Source organism: Euprymna scolopes, chromosome 28 (assembly GCF_053919585.1).
Source record: "Euprymna scolopes isolate OS-2025 chromosome 28, ASM5391958v1, whole genome shotgun sequence".
Classification (NCBI taxonomy): domain Eukaryota; kingdom Metazoa; phylum Mollusca; class Cephalopoda; order Sepiida; family Sepiolidae; genus Euprymna; species Euprymna scolopes.
In genome coordinates, this window is record NC_136509.1 from 21,229,766 (window position 1) to 21,245,340 (window position 15,575).

Below are 15,575 nucleotides of genomic sequence, written 5' to 3' on the forward strand. Positions count from 1 at the left end.
ATATATATATATATATATATATATATATATATATATATATATATAAATTCGTATTTACATGTTTTTATCCGTTCTTTTATTTTTGGAATTGTTGTGAAGTTATCCATGTTGGCCATGATGAAAATGATAAGTATAGCAGGCGTGTTCCAAACGGAACTTCATGTCAACCCAGGCAACGCTGGGTACCCATGCTAGTATATATATATATATATATATATATATATATATATATATATATATATATATATGATAAGCCTAGGCTTCTAGCTCTGCTATAATAATAAATTAAAAATGATTGCCTAAGAGCATCTTTAATTTGATGATGCTTATCTTTGTATCTTTGCGGAAAATGTATTTCCTCTGGATATCATCCTTTAGAAACTTGTTTTTGTATTTGTAAAGTTTTTGGATATCTGTCCTCTTTACTTTGACTTGCAATTTGTAACAATATCTAATTTGCAACAATATCTAATTTGTAACAATATCTATTTGTAACAATATCTATTTTTAACAGTAAATAATTTGTAGCATTGTATACTTTGTAACAATATCTAATTTGTAACAATATATAATTTGTGACAATATATAATTTGTAACAATATCTATTTGTAACAGTATATAATTTATTACAGTATATAATTTGAAATAATATCTAATTTGTAATAGTACCTGATTTGTAACAATATCTAATTTGTAAAAATATATAATTTGTAACAATATCTATTTGTAACAATATATAATTTGTAACAATATTTAATTTGTAAAAGTACATAATTTGTAACAATGTATAATTTGAAATAATATCTAATTTGTAACAATATCTACTTGTAATAATATATAATTTGTAATAATATCTAATTTGTAATAGTATCTAATTTGTAACAATAAATAATTTGTAACAAATTCTAATTTGTAACAATATCTACTTGCAATATATATATACTTTTGGATAAATATATATATATATATACTTTTGGATAAATATATATATATATATATATGTGTGTGTGCGTGTGCGTGTGTGTGTGTGTGTGTGATTATATGGTAATCCGCGTCGGTTGTGGAAAGAATAATTAGTTGTTTATTTTTGCAAAATATGTGACTTGTGACATGCCTTATTGCAATCCGTGAAAGTACAGGTAAACAATTATGTCTCGTTATATTTTCATGGGCTCTGTGATTACAGGTGATCTCCTCCGCTCGCCATCTCTCTTCTTGAACGTGACAAGTGACAAAACATGTAATATCAAACGAAAAAAAAAAATGCCAAGCAATTCAATTCTGCATAGAAGTCGCCTAATGTATTTTTTTTTAAGAAATGAAACAAAAAATTGCAGTGAGTTTATTGTCAGAAAACAGCAAACATAGATGTGAGCAGTGGGGATTCATTTACTTCAGACGATGATGAGCAAAGTTGCCAATTGAGGTTTTTAATACTAGTTTTAAATTTAAAAAAAATGTGACGGATATACGAGGTGCCTTTAATAAGTTTCCAGACTTTTTTGTACAAACATTCAAAATTGTCGTAGACCCTAGAAAATTCAATCCATTATTGCTATACATCTAATGAGATGACTGACCAATTTTGTTGATTTCGGGTTCAAATGAACAGCTACAGTAGGAATTTGAATACACCCTACTAAAACCTGATTGTCACAGCTGGCGAATTTCAAATATGCAATCTGGGCGTGAGGACACTTTAGAAGAATGATATGAAATAAAATTCTGTTTTAAACTTGAAAATGCCACATAAACGTAAGGAATGCTTGAGACTGATTTTGGGCCATCTTGTATGAATCGATCATCAGTTTTTGAGTGGAATAAGAAATCCAAGGAAGACCAGGTGTGTAAGGTATGATGATAGGTGTGAGAAGAGTAAGGAAGTTAGAACACCAGAGTTGATTGGCCAAATAAAGAATTTCCTGGATAAGGACCGGTGAGTGTATATAGAGACAATCACAGTTTGATGTCAGTGTGGGAACTGCTGCACAAATATTCATGAGGAACTGAAGATACGGAAGATTTGCGTAAAAGTTGTCTCAAGGATGCTCAGAGAAAGTCACAGACTATTTGACCAAGATGGGCATCAACACAGTTCCTCGCCCTCCTTGCTCCCTGTGACTTTTTGGTTCAAAGCTCAAAGAAACATTAGAAGTTGTAGTTATGAGACAATTGAGGAGATGAAGGAGGCTGTGACGATGATCATTGTTTCGCCCACGCAAGAGGACTTCCATGGGACCTTCCAAAAGTTGTTGGAACGGTACAACAAGTGCATTGCAGCCGGAGGAGATTACTTCGAAGGGGGTTAGAGTTTCATGCATGTACTATCAATAAAAGTGCCCGATAGGAAAAAAAGTCTGGAAATTTATTGAAGGCACATCATACATGATACTTATGATTTTCTATACAGTTATTTAAATTGCTATTTCTCATCTGTAGCTTCTTTGTATTTAATTTAAATGCGAAAAAGATAAAACAAGGGAGGTAATACATGACTGATCGAGAAATTTAACGTTTAACGAAATATTTATAAAGTCGTGTTGGATTAGGTTTTATAGGGTCGGGTGATCCCGACGATATTTTTAAATATTGAAATTTTTATGGACATGTACAACTGTTTCGCATATATCAGGTATACAGGATTTTATTTATCTTTGAAATTTAAATAAAAAGTTTACACTATAGTAAATTTTCTTGATAAAATAAGATGTGACACAAGGTCTAAATTATGTGGATCGGTGGGTGTAAGGTAGTGTCCCTTTGGTCTATTCTCTAAACTAGTTTCAGTCACCAAAATACCACATTCACGATATGAGTAAAAAAAACCCATATTATTATTCTAAATCGTTGATGTGTTTTATTTACAATACAAAAATGTATATACATGTTAATCAGTTATAAGGTGAATGTTAAAAGCAATAGAAACTGCAGAAAAAATTAAAAATAATAGTATTAGAAATGTCGTTTTTTAAACGTTAATAAACTTTATTTTAGTGTCGCCGTAATTTTTGGCACTCTCAATAGTTCCCCATCAGAACTCTTTACTTTCGACATAATATTATTATTTTTACGCTATCGATTTTCTCCTGATGAGATGATAGCTGAAAGAACTCTCGAGAGACTTTAGCCCATTATATTTAAAACTGTATTTAAATTCTGTACCTCTAAACATTTATTTAAATATCTTCGGAAAAGGTACAGTCAACATCAAATTGATATTTGTAATACTATTATTCGAATAAGGAGTAGAATTATATCTACCAACCTCTCCATAGTTTTTTCGTTCTTGTCTGTAACAAGATGTGGCCCCACTTTATATCAGTAAACGCATTGCTGCATCTCGGGTGAAATCTAGTTTGTCTATGGAGCGGGCGTTTATACGAGACGATATTAATAAGTTGACGGAGAAGCTAGAGGTGTATATTAGTAATCGTCATTACCTCTGATCTGTAGTTAAGGATTTCCTGTCCTTTTTGACTTTTTCCGCTTTTCCATCGGTGATCAATTTGCTAAGCAACGTACTTCCAAAGACAATAATAAACATCTTGCTCTTCTGGTTCGTAGAAGATATGGGTGTGAACTCATTAATGGAAGCAAACATATTTTCAATCTTTCGAAAACTGAACTTACAGAAATTGAAAATAGAGTTCTGTCTAAGGGATTGGATTTTGTATTCCCCCAACCAGTATAAATAAAGAGCGAACACTTTCTGCCTTTGAAGTTTTGTTCTCCCAACTTAGACATAATGTTCCTATTTCCCCGGAAAGAATTTCTGGGATGGAATCTAGTTTAGTTGCCTTAGTTCACCGATACAGTAACACACCTGTTGATTATAGCGACTTTGTCTGGAACATAACGCAATTTAAAACTATGAAAGCGTTAAAATCCAATGACAATATTTATATGTGCAAACCAGACAAAGGTGCAGGAGTGGGGATTTTGGACAAATCGGACTACGTTGAGAAAATGGCAGTTATTCTTAATGATGTTTCGAAATTCCGTAAACTCGGTCCTCTCGAGTTGACGGATAATACTTGCAAGAACGGGCAAACATACAAAGACGTCTACTTGCATTATTTAAAAAGACAGTTTTTTGCAAGGACGTCTATGACAGGATTAGACCATCTGGTTCACAACGTCCTAGAATGTATGGCTTCCCCAAAATCCACAAGCAAAGTGTTTCACTGAGACCTATTTTATCAATGGTTGGTTCGGCACAACGTTCTTTGGCTCAGTGGCTTGTAGACATTCTGAAACCTGTGCGCGAGTTATATACCACGCACTGTATCCCTGATTCTTTTCAGTTTGTTGATTATGTACGTGGGTTGGATGCTAATGCAGAGACATCTTTTATGTGCACATTTGATGTCTCTAGTCTCTTTACCAACATACCGTTGAATGAGACTATACGTATATGTACCGACGCGGTTTACGATGGTCCCCTGACTGCTCCACGTTTTTCTTAAGAGATTCTTATTGAACTCATTTTAATGTGCACAAAATATGTGGAGTTTAGTTTTTGTGATATTATGTACTGTCAGGTTGACGGAGTTTCAATGGGGAGTCCGTTGACCCCAACTTTAGCGGATATTTTCGTCGGGTACAATGAATCCGTTCTGTTTAACTCTATAACAAAACCCACTGCATATTTCAGATATGTTGACGACACTTTTGCTGTTTTTCCATCGCAAAGTGAAGCGTCGATATTTTTTGATAGGTTAAATTCTTTGCATAGAGCTTTAAAGTTCAGTATGGAAAGTGAGAAGGACAATTCGCTTCCCTTCTTGGATGTTCTTGTCAAGCGTTCAAGGGGGGGGGCTTTCTCACTACAATTTATAGGAAGCCGACATTTACTGGCTTATATGTTAACTGGTTGTCTTTTGTACCAAAATCACGTAAGGTCAGCTTTATTAATACTTTGGTACATAGAGCCCTGATGATTTGTTCACCTAACAGATTGGACGCCGAACTCGATAAGATCAGGGAAATATTCATCAATAATGTTTATCCTGTTGACCTTATTGATGACTGTATTTTCAAAATGGTTGCGGATTTTAAATCCCCTTAAAAGTTTGAACCTTTGAAATGGCCGGTTTATTTAAAATTACCGTGGATTGGGGAAAAGAGTAACAGACTTTCCAAACAGATTCGCAGAAGTATTTACGACTGCTTTTATTCTGTGTCCTTGCGTTTGGTATATACTACGAGACCTGCATTTCCTTCTTTTCGCAAGGATAGTTTGCCTTACATCCAAAATAGCAATATTGTATATCAATTCAAATGCCAGTGCGATGCTGGTTATGTTGGGCGAACATCCTTGCATCTTTTGACTCGTATAAACCAGCATGTTCCATCAAAGATCAGACAAGGAGGGATGGGGTCTGGTAGTCTCCCTCCTTCTGCAGCCTTGGACTCTGCTATTGGCCGGCATTTGGTTGACAACCAGTGCTGTCCCGATGGATGAAAAATAGAATAGTTCGAGGTGCTACATAGAGCAGACTCCAGAAACCATTTAAAGATTTTGAAGTCTGTCTCTATTGCGGTGCGGAAACCTTCTTTGTGCTGGCAGAAAGAAACATCTAACGCATTGTTTCTCGTTGGGGAACTGTGAATCTTTTCTCCCGTTTTTTCCCCTCGTTGTGCCAATATTTTAATCATTTTTTAAACGTTAATAAACTTTATCTTAGTGTCCCCGTAATTTTTATATTATATGGCAATATTCTTACATTATATGGCAATATTCTTACATTATATGGCAATATTCTCACATTATATGGCAATATTCTTACATTATATGGTAATATTCTTACATTATATGACAATATTCTTACATTATATGGTAATATTCTTACATTATATGGCAATATTCTTACATTATATGGCAATATTCTTACATTATATGGCAATATTCTTACATTATATGGTAATATTTTTACATTATATGGTAATATTCTCACATTATATGGCAATATTCTTTCATTATATGGCAATAATCTTACATTATATGGCAATATTCTTACATTATATGGTAATATTCTTACATTATATGGCAATATTCTTACATTATATGGTAATATTTTTACATTATATGGCAATATTCTTACATTATATGGTAATATTCTTACATTATATGGTAATATTCTGACAATATCTGAAAACTATAAAATCAGTTAGTTTAAAAAAAAAACATGTTTCTTGCAGATGTTCAAAGCTAAATTGTGACCAGACAGTGATTTCAATTTTCATTTAAATAAAATAAATATACATTACCATCTTCTGGAACTTGCGAAAGAAAAAAAACATAGAATTACGAATTCATTACTATCACACGCAACATAAAAGGTGGACTAAACATGAGAAAAATAGTGCATTTTCCAGAGAAAAATAAATATAGAAAAACTTACCATATTTTTTAAATTTTGAGATGAGAATCGATACTTCGTATTATTTCGATTCTTCGAACTACTATTCTCATTTTTATTGTTATTGTCATAACGGTTTGGTCGATGTAACCTCCGACCCTTTTAAGGTGTATCTTGTCGAACTCGGGAATCTTTCTGTCGAACTCGAGAATCTGCACGGGATTTTAAACGGAACCCTTTATTTAATTCACGTAGGTAGCAAACACGCCCTCGTCCCGTCAGTCATAGCTGGTTAGATATTAGAAGTAATTAGCAGTTGTATTTTTGACTGTCGCCTACACTGAAGACTGAACCTTCAACCGCCAGAAGAGTGCAATTTGCAACTGGATTTTATCAAGTTGTTGAGAACAACACTAAAAAGTACAGTTGAATTACTTAAGTAATTTTACTCCCACGTGACTGACGAAATGAGAGCATGCTACCCCCCGGGGATTAAATGAAGGGTTCAATACGAAATTTCCAGAAGATTCTGTAGTTCAAGAGAAAGATTCGACAAAAGGTTTCCTACTTCAATAATATACACCTGAAGAAGGTCGGAGGTTACATCGACTAGAACGCGGTGAAAATAACACTCGAGATGCGAAGAGTAGTTCGAAGAATCCAAATTATATGAAAGGCTAACCAGTTTCATAAAAGAAAAAAAAAATGAATAAAAAATTTGTCGATGTCGTAAATGGTCTATCTTTATATTTAGTTGTAAACTGACTTTTTTCCAAGCTTTTTGCGGCCCTGTCGGTGGGGCATTAGAATACACTGACTGCCCCCCCTGCAGAGGGTAAAAGTTCCTCAATGACCTTAAACTATATCCAGTGGTGAGGCCCCAGCTTGTGGGCTTTGGGGTGTGTAGAGCCACCCTTTAATTACCATTGCTCCCAAGTCCACTCTGACCCGGAGTGGTAGTACCTGTTAGGGTCCCAACTATGGGTTAAATAGAAACTGACTTGAAAACAACAAATATATTCTATTAAAAAATTATTTTCTTCAAAACCTTTGGATTCGGCATTAAATAACCCGAAAAGGGTTGATATGCCGTAAAACGAAAACAAACAACCAACCAACCAAACTTTTTGCGATGATGGATTGAATATTTGGATTATTTGAATTATTGTTTTTACTCTGGTTGCTTTGTTCACAACGTTTCGGCCGATGTAATCTCCGATCTTTTCCAGATGCATCTTTCTGTTCTTGGAAACCGTCTAGTCAAACTTTGAAATCTTTACGACGAGCCCGAGAATGTGCATGGCATTAAAAAACGGAACCATTTATTAAATCACCGTGGATGACAGAATACGGACAATTTAATCTCGCCGATTAAATAAAGGGCGCACCCTGAGATTCCGCTCTGGCTTCCGAGTTCAATAAAAAAAAAAATCACAAAGTCCGACTTTGACGATTTTGAAGTTTGAAAAAATGCAGCCAGATGAGTTCGAAGATTACATTAGCGAAAACATTGCCAATCTGAAAAAGGGCTATTAAACTCACACATACTATTGGAAATCCATTTTCATTAATAATAATAATAATAATAATAATAATAATAATAATAATAAATAGAGAGATGGATAGCTGGATAAATGGAAACCGGTATATGTACAAGCTAGCGTGAAAATAGACAGATTTAGAAGTGATATACATTATTAATCAGTCTAACATAATTGTCCGACTTCCACTTTTGTCGAAAGAAACAGCTAATCGTCTCTCTTCAACAATTTGTTGTTGGCTCATTGGATAGTGATATCTTCGGCAGTGGTAATGTAGCAGTCATAGCTGTGCTGATCTATTCTTTATTCTCTTTGGTGGTTGAGATGTTTTTTTTTTTTAAATTTCTTAATAAAGTGTTACCACTTATAAAGACCTTGAGGCCACTTGAGGATAGGGGTATGCTTTTTCAGAGACGAAAGTATTGGTACTTGTGTGCGAGAAAGTTGTAAGAAGAGACAAAGAGAAGAATGGAGGAAATAGACAAGCCAAAGAAAAAGAAAAAAATGGAGCCTATTGAATGAGGGATGAGACGTGTAAGATCATAGTTGTTATTTTATTTTTAATAAAATGGAATACGACAATATATCTAGTCTTTGATGTATGTAAGTTTAATGGTGCTTTTTCAGATTGGCAATCATGGCGGTAATTAAAAGTAAAAAAAAATACGGAAAGTATGTTGATGTACGTACCAATCACGGAACGAAGATGCCATATTCCAAAAATCACGTCATTTTATCAAATATTTTTTTTTATTCAAGAAAATCAAATCAAGGGCAGATAACTGACTTTTATTTAAATCTAGACTAGATATACTGTCACAAGCATAACCTTTACCCTTAAAATATTGTGAATATGAGAATAGTAGTTCGAATTATTCAAATAATGTACATTAAATTCTTCCGAAGCTTTGTTGACCATTAGGGGAGCACTAATATTCTAGGACCTAAATCATAGTGCTTATTCAATTCCTGACGTAATAGGTCCAGTGGGTGTTTTGGTGCTTATTTAAATTGGGAAGGTGTAGCGATAAACAAAAATAGAGAAAAACTTTTATCATGTACGTACTTCTCCCAGAATGAAGATAGTATATTCCAAAAATCATAAAAGTTGATCGAGTAGTTTTGTTTTTATTTTCGAAAAAAAAAAAAAACAAACAAACAAACAAACAAAAACAAACAAATTTGCCGTTTATTTAATTATAAGTAAAGGCCGAGTCCATTTTAATATTCTTCAAATTTTGTTTTTTTTACTCGTATAAAATGATCCTTCTAAAATAATGTTTTCATTATTTGAAAATTTTATGCCATGAGAAATGAAAAAAAAATACAAAATACACATTATGTCATTAAATGATTGTTTGTTTATAAATCGTGCGTTTCACTTGTCTTTCTAACATTATCCAAAATAAAAGACAATTAAATAAAAGTCGATTGTCTGCCCTTAATTCCTTCATGGACGCTGCTTTTTCCCTCTCATTGACACCGAATAAAATTTGATTTTCTTGAATAATAATAATAATAATAATAATAATAATAATAATAATAATACTTGATAAAATAACGTGATTTTTGGAATATGGCATCTTCGTTCCGTGACTAGTATGCACATCAACAGACTTTTCTGTATGTTTTTACTTTTAATTGCCGCCATAAATGCCAATCTGAAAAAGCACCATTAAACTTACATATATCAAAGACTAGATATATTGTCGTATTCCATTTTATCAAAAATAAAATAACAACTATGATCTGGAACATCTCATCCCCCATTCAATAGGCTCCATTTTTTCTCTTTCTTTGGCTTGTCTATTTCCCTCTATTATTCTCTTTGTCTCTTCTTACAACTTTCTCGCACACAAGTACCAATACTCTCGTCTTCTGAAAAAGCATACTCCTATCCTCAAGTGGCCTCTAGGCCTTTATAAGTAGTAGCACTTTGGTAAAAAAAACTTCAACTACCAAAGAGAATAAAGAATAGATCAGCACAGCTACGACTGCTACATTACCACTGCCGAAGATATCACTACCCAATGAGCCAACAACCAATTGTCGAAAACAGACAATCAGCTGTTTCTTTCGACTAAAGTGGAGGACGAATAATTATGTTAGACTGGTTAATAATGTATATCACTTCAAACCTGTCTATTTTCACGCTAGCTTGTACATATACAGGTTTCCATTTATCCAGCTATCAATCTCTCTATTTATTATTATTAATGCAAATGGATTTCCAACCGTATATAGTATGCTATGTTGTAAGCTGTTTTCGTTGCTGCTATTGTTTGCGCGATTACTATAACTAGGATTCAAGGTTTTAATCCATGTGGTTGGATATAAACAAAGAATAAAACAAAATGAAAATCCAATACGAATAGTATTTTTTACTTTGTGATATTTTTTATTTATATCCAACCCCATGGATTAAGTAGTTTGTTTACTAATATACGGAGCGAAAACAATATAATAAACGAAAATAGCTTAATGTAAAGCATACTTGATCGATTTATCTATCTATCTATCTATCTATCTATCTATCTCTCTATCTATCTATTTATCTATCTATCTATCTATCTATCTATTTCCATCCATGCATCATCTATCTATCTATCTATCTATCTATCTATCTATCTATCTATCTATCTATCTATCTATCTATTCCAGCCTGACCATATCAATGAATGCAATGTTCGTTCTAACTATTTTCTCTATTTGTCAATCTATTTTTGTCAATGCTACATGGACATATACAAATGAGAATGTAATCTTGCCAAAATAACCAAAAGAAAAAACTGTTATAAATAAGAACAATGATTAGATATAGTAAATCAATTCAATTAGCATATTTTTCCGAAGAAAACAGCAAAAAATAAATAGCCAAACACGTACTATAAACATTATAAGACGAAATTCATATTAAAGAGCAGGTGCGATCATATGACTCACCTGCGTATGAGTAGGATAGTCCTGGGATCAAGTACCTTGTGAAAGCTGCCACTCAGAGCATTCTTTTAGTCATGCCAGATTATAAAATTGATTGCTAGTCCTTTTCTACTCTATCTATATTTTCATGGAATGTGCTCGACTGAGATCAACTTTCCGGTTTGTCAATCTAAGACATTCTCTACTAGAACTCGTCTTCATACTGCCACTGCAGATATTTTTTCTTACTTCACATGTGTACATGAAACCAAACGGAATTTCCATGAACGGAGTTTCTTTACAAGAACACATATGGAACACATTGCCACGGGGCTATCAACTTGCAGACTACAACATGTTTGTCGATCCTTTTAAGTAAATTACGTACACCAGAGAGTATCGTACATCTTTACGAACACAGTATTCGTTCATGCATGGAATATTGTTTCCACATCTGAACTGGTGCATCTATCACTAGTCTCTCACTCTTAGGTAGACTGCCAAAACGAGTATCAAATCTTTTAGGTCCTGAACTATCGGTCAAGCTCCACCCTCTGTTATCATCTCCCAAATGTTCCACCCCTTTGTTGATTTTACAAGTGCTTTAATGGAATATGTTCTGATTAACTTATAGGACTTGTACCGCCTCGATTCAAATATTCCTGACTAATCCGACAGGCAGCAAATTTCCACCCCTTCGCTGTTAAGGTCTCTATATGCTGGGAAACATTCTATTCTAATAGTTGTTTTTCCTCTCAGATTGCTAGACTTTGGAATTCCTCCCTGTTTCCTGCTCCTGTAACTGTACTAACCTACTCATGTGAACGGAAACCTCGCTACTCAGCTCCTCACAATCTACCATTGGACACGATCCCAAATAGTAGTCCTTTATGTTCTAAGTGGCAATATGCCTTGTTTAGGGTGACAAAGAGTAAAAAGAGTAAGAACATGGTAAAACAATAACAAACGAAAATTGGTCAGTCAAGAGCAAAGTTTCATTAGTCAGCTTAAATGCTATCTAGGTTTAACAATATGCATTGTTTAGTGTGAAAAAGAGTAAAATGTAAAGTGTTCTTCATTTTATTCATTGTTTTAAATTCTCGCATAGTATTGTTCATAATCCCACTATTCATTTTTTTTTACAAAAGAGTCACCACTTATCAAGGCTCGTAGGCCACTCGAGGATAAGGGTTAATGAGTGTACAGTAGTCAATGGGACAATGTCGTAGTAATCGATAGTATTGGAAATTTTGGTAAATTGGATTACTTAAGTGAACGGCTCATCAATAACTTATTCACGTTGGATTTGAAGTCAGCTGGAAAGCAAGCAAACGGAAGAAACTAATGCATTGACCTTATTAATCCTTAACCTTGAGTGGCTTTTGGCCTTAGTACTTGGAGCTTCATTAGTAAATCCAGCAACAACAATAGCACAAAACTAGTAATAATAAAGTAGTTTATAAGAAGAGTACCCGTTACCCGACCCCCCAACTCCAGCAGCTTAGGATACAAATCGTCTTGTCGATTGAAATACTTACCATTAATACATGGGGTACTGTCACATGACATTCGGATGTGAGGTGAGGGCTTCCCTCGACAATTGACCCCAGCAGGTTTATTTGTGTTTTTCCAAACGCAGGACAATGTACGGAACTTATGCCGGGTCGGGCCACAGTAGGGCCGGCACTGCAAAAGAACGTGGAATATTTATTGGCTTTTTTTAATTTTTTAAAATTTTTTTAGATTTCTACATGGGGATTTTCGAAGTGTGAGGCGCAATAGTCATACGAAGAATTTGAATGGAACACGCGAGATGGATCCAATTCTACTCGAATTGAGAAATTAGACTATACAAATTTGAGTCTACGTCTCCATTTTAAAAGTTTATTTTAACATTTAGACAATTGTAATTTGGTTATCTAATCTTGAGTGGGTATGGATTCATGGTACACCTCTTCTCTTGATGTTTTTCAAGTTCTTTATTGTTACAAAAAACGTTTATTTAATAAATAATAGTTAATTCATAACATGTCCTTTTTTCAATGCTAATATGCAAATATCAGAAAGTTTTACCTGATTGCTTACTATTTTATAGTGGAAACGTACTCCAGTAAGTTGAGATTATTGTAAACCTAGTATGAATTTTGGCCAGGGCTACACAAGTACATGTCTAGATAACCTAGCGGCAAACGGAAATAGGCCAATTTATAACTGGCGTGATTATAGCTGGGTGTCAAAGGTGAGTTCCCTTGCGTTAGAAATACAGTGGTAATGATGTCATGCCTTCGAAAGAAAAACAGATTTTATAAAGTCAGCTGAGTCGGGAAATGGGATAGACAAACTGTGCCCGATGTTCTAAGTGAATGCTGTCTCGTGACTCGGTCCGTACGTCACCATCATTAAGACTGAGGAAAAAAATCCAAAAACAAAAACAGGTTAAAAACGGAAAAAAATAATTTACGTGGCTTCTATCCCAAAGGTATGTCTGAATAAAACCCTGGAAAATTCAGAAAGTATCCATTGCTTTTTTGTGCACGAGTAGAATAGTCGTACATTAAACAGAACATCAACAGCTACAAGGAGATCACAGCCAACACACGGAAAAGCGACGATCAAAAGAATGGAACACTAGCAACCGCGCACGTATGTAAAAAGACTTTTAATGATTGGTTGTCTTGATAGATCACCGGCAAAGACGTACATTTGCAAAAGTATGTGGTTACAGATACGGCGATGTGCGAATTGTTTGTTGCATTTGTTTAGATGTTATATTACTGGTTTGGAAGGCTGAGAGCCGGCTTGAGGTCTTTTCACGAATAATGGCGATAGAAAAACCAAGACAGTTAACAAACATTTTTAGTCGCGTGCAAGCGACTCTATAAGTCACTCCGTCGGTCGGTAAGTCTGTCGGTCTGTCGGTCGCTAAGTCGTTCGGTCTGTCGGTCTGACCGTAACACTTTTGTGCTTGGCCTTTTTGGTTAAGATGAAAGGTCTGTTGTTAATACATGCTGTTCTTAGCTTAGCTTAGCCTTTTAAGTTTTTCTTGGCCTTTTGGCCAAGATCAAAGTGTAGTATCTGTTTTTACTACATGCTGTACTTATTGTGATAAAAAGTGGAGGATCACTTTTCTGTATTAATTAATGTAAAATGATCACCCACTTTACAACCAGTCAGTCTCAAAGCCATTCAAGTCATTCTCTAGATCATTCAAGTTGTTTTTGAAGGATTCCAGTTATTTTTTAAGCATTCAGGTCATTTTTAATGTCATTCAACTCATTCTTAAGTTCATTAAAGCCATTCTAAGTCATTTACTTTTTATTTATTTAAGTCATTTCAGCCCATTTTTCGGTCATTTTAGTTTATCTTTAAGAATTTCATGTCAATCCTACATTCACGCATTCATTCATTACACGAGAGCACGAGACTAATGGCTATCAGCCTTGTTTCAAACACACCAGAATTTTTTAATTTATTTATTTTGCGGACTATTATTCTCATCTTTAGAGTCGTTTTTGTTCCACGACGTTTCAGACCACTATTCCTCAGGCCTTAGCAAGGTGATTAACCGCGACGCAATAGGAATGCTGAGTCTTAACTGTATCCTCAGTAATTACTGCCTTCCATAGTTGTTGTCGTTTCACCACGTTTTGGCCAAGCAAGCCTCTAGCCGGCTTTGGGTAGGATTGAAACCGGTATCTTCAGACAATGCTCACTTGGAACCGTAGGGTCTCAACGTCTCCATCCACTGCGATATCCAAATAAATAAACATACAAATTACGCGTCTCAAAGGATACTTATTTTATTGGTTTAGAAAAACATATATATATATATATATATATATATATATATACATATATATACATATATATATATATATATATATATATATATATATATGTAGTAGAGATTTAGAAGGCTGTCACAATGCGAGGAATGAAATATAGTCGTTGTTGGTAAAGGAAGACGAAAACAAGTGGCGATTTATAAATCAATTAGTACATACATATATTTTATATATACATATATTTATTCAGTTGTATTGGGTAAAATGTCTTTTTTTCTGAAATTAATAATGGATATTGTCGCAGACATAACAAGTAAGACATTTTACTATATTTTACATATATATATATATATATATATATATATATATATACATGCATATATATATACATATATATATATATATATATATATATATATATATATATATATATGTAGTAGAGATTTAGAAGGCTGTCACAATGCGAGGAATGAAATATAGTCGTTGTTGGTAAGAGAAGACGAGAACAAGTGGCGATTTACAAATCAATAAATAGAATAAATAAAAATTATAAACATGTTAATTACCTAATCAGACCTTTATTTACAAATCAATAAGCACATACATATATTTTATATATACATATATTAATTCAGTTGTATTAAGTAAAATTTTTTTTTTTCCGAAATTAATAATGGATATTGTCGCAGACAAAACAAGTAACACGTTTTACTATATTTTACATATATATATATATATATATATATATATATATATATATATATATATATACATACATATATATATATATGTAGTAGAGATTTAGAAGGCTGTAACAATGCGAGGAATGAAATATAGTCGTTGTTGGTAAGAGAAGACGAGAACAAGTGGCGATTTACAAATCAATAAGTACATACATATATTTTATAAATACATATATTTATTCAGTTGTATTGGTAAAATGTCTTACTTGTTATGTCTGCAAAAAA

General features: G+C 33.6%; 1 protein-coding gene and 1 pseudogene across 6 annotated transcripts in view; one reads left to right on the plus strand and one right to left on the minus strand.

Annotated features, from left to right (window-relative positions):
• LOC145249500 (protein madd-4-like) overlaps nt 1-15,575 on the minus strand; it is a 942,311-nt gene that overhangs the window by 39,967 nt on the left and 886,769 nt on the right. For all 6 annotated transcript variants that reach the window (XM_080111113.1, XM_080111108.1, XM_080111112.1 and 3 more), the window contains one exon: nt 12,361-12,508. In XM_080111113.1, the coding sequence (XP_079967239.1) occupies nt 12,361-12,508 (148 nt within the window). The remainder of the gene's footprint in view (nt 1-12,360; nt 12,509-15,575) is intronic.
• Nucleotides 13,858-13,982, plus strand: LOC145249855 (U2 spliceosomal RNA; annotated as a pseudogene).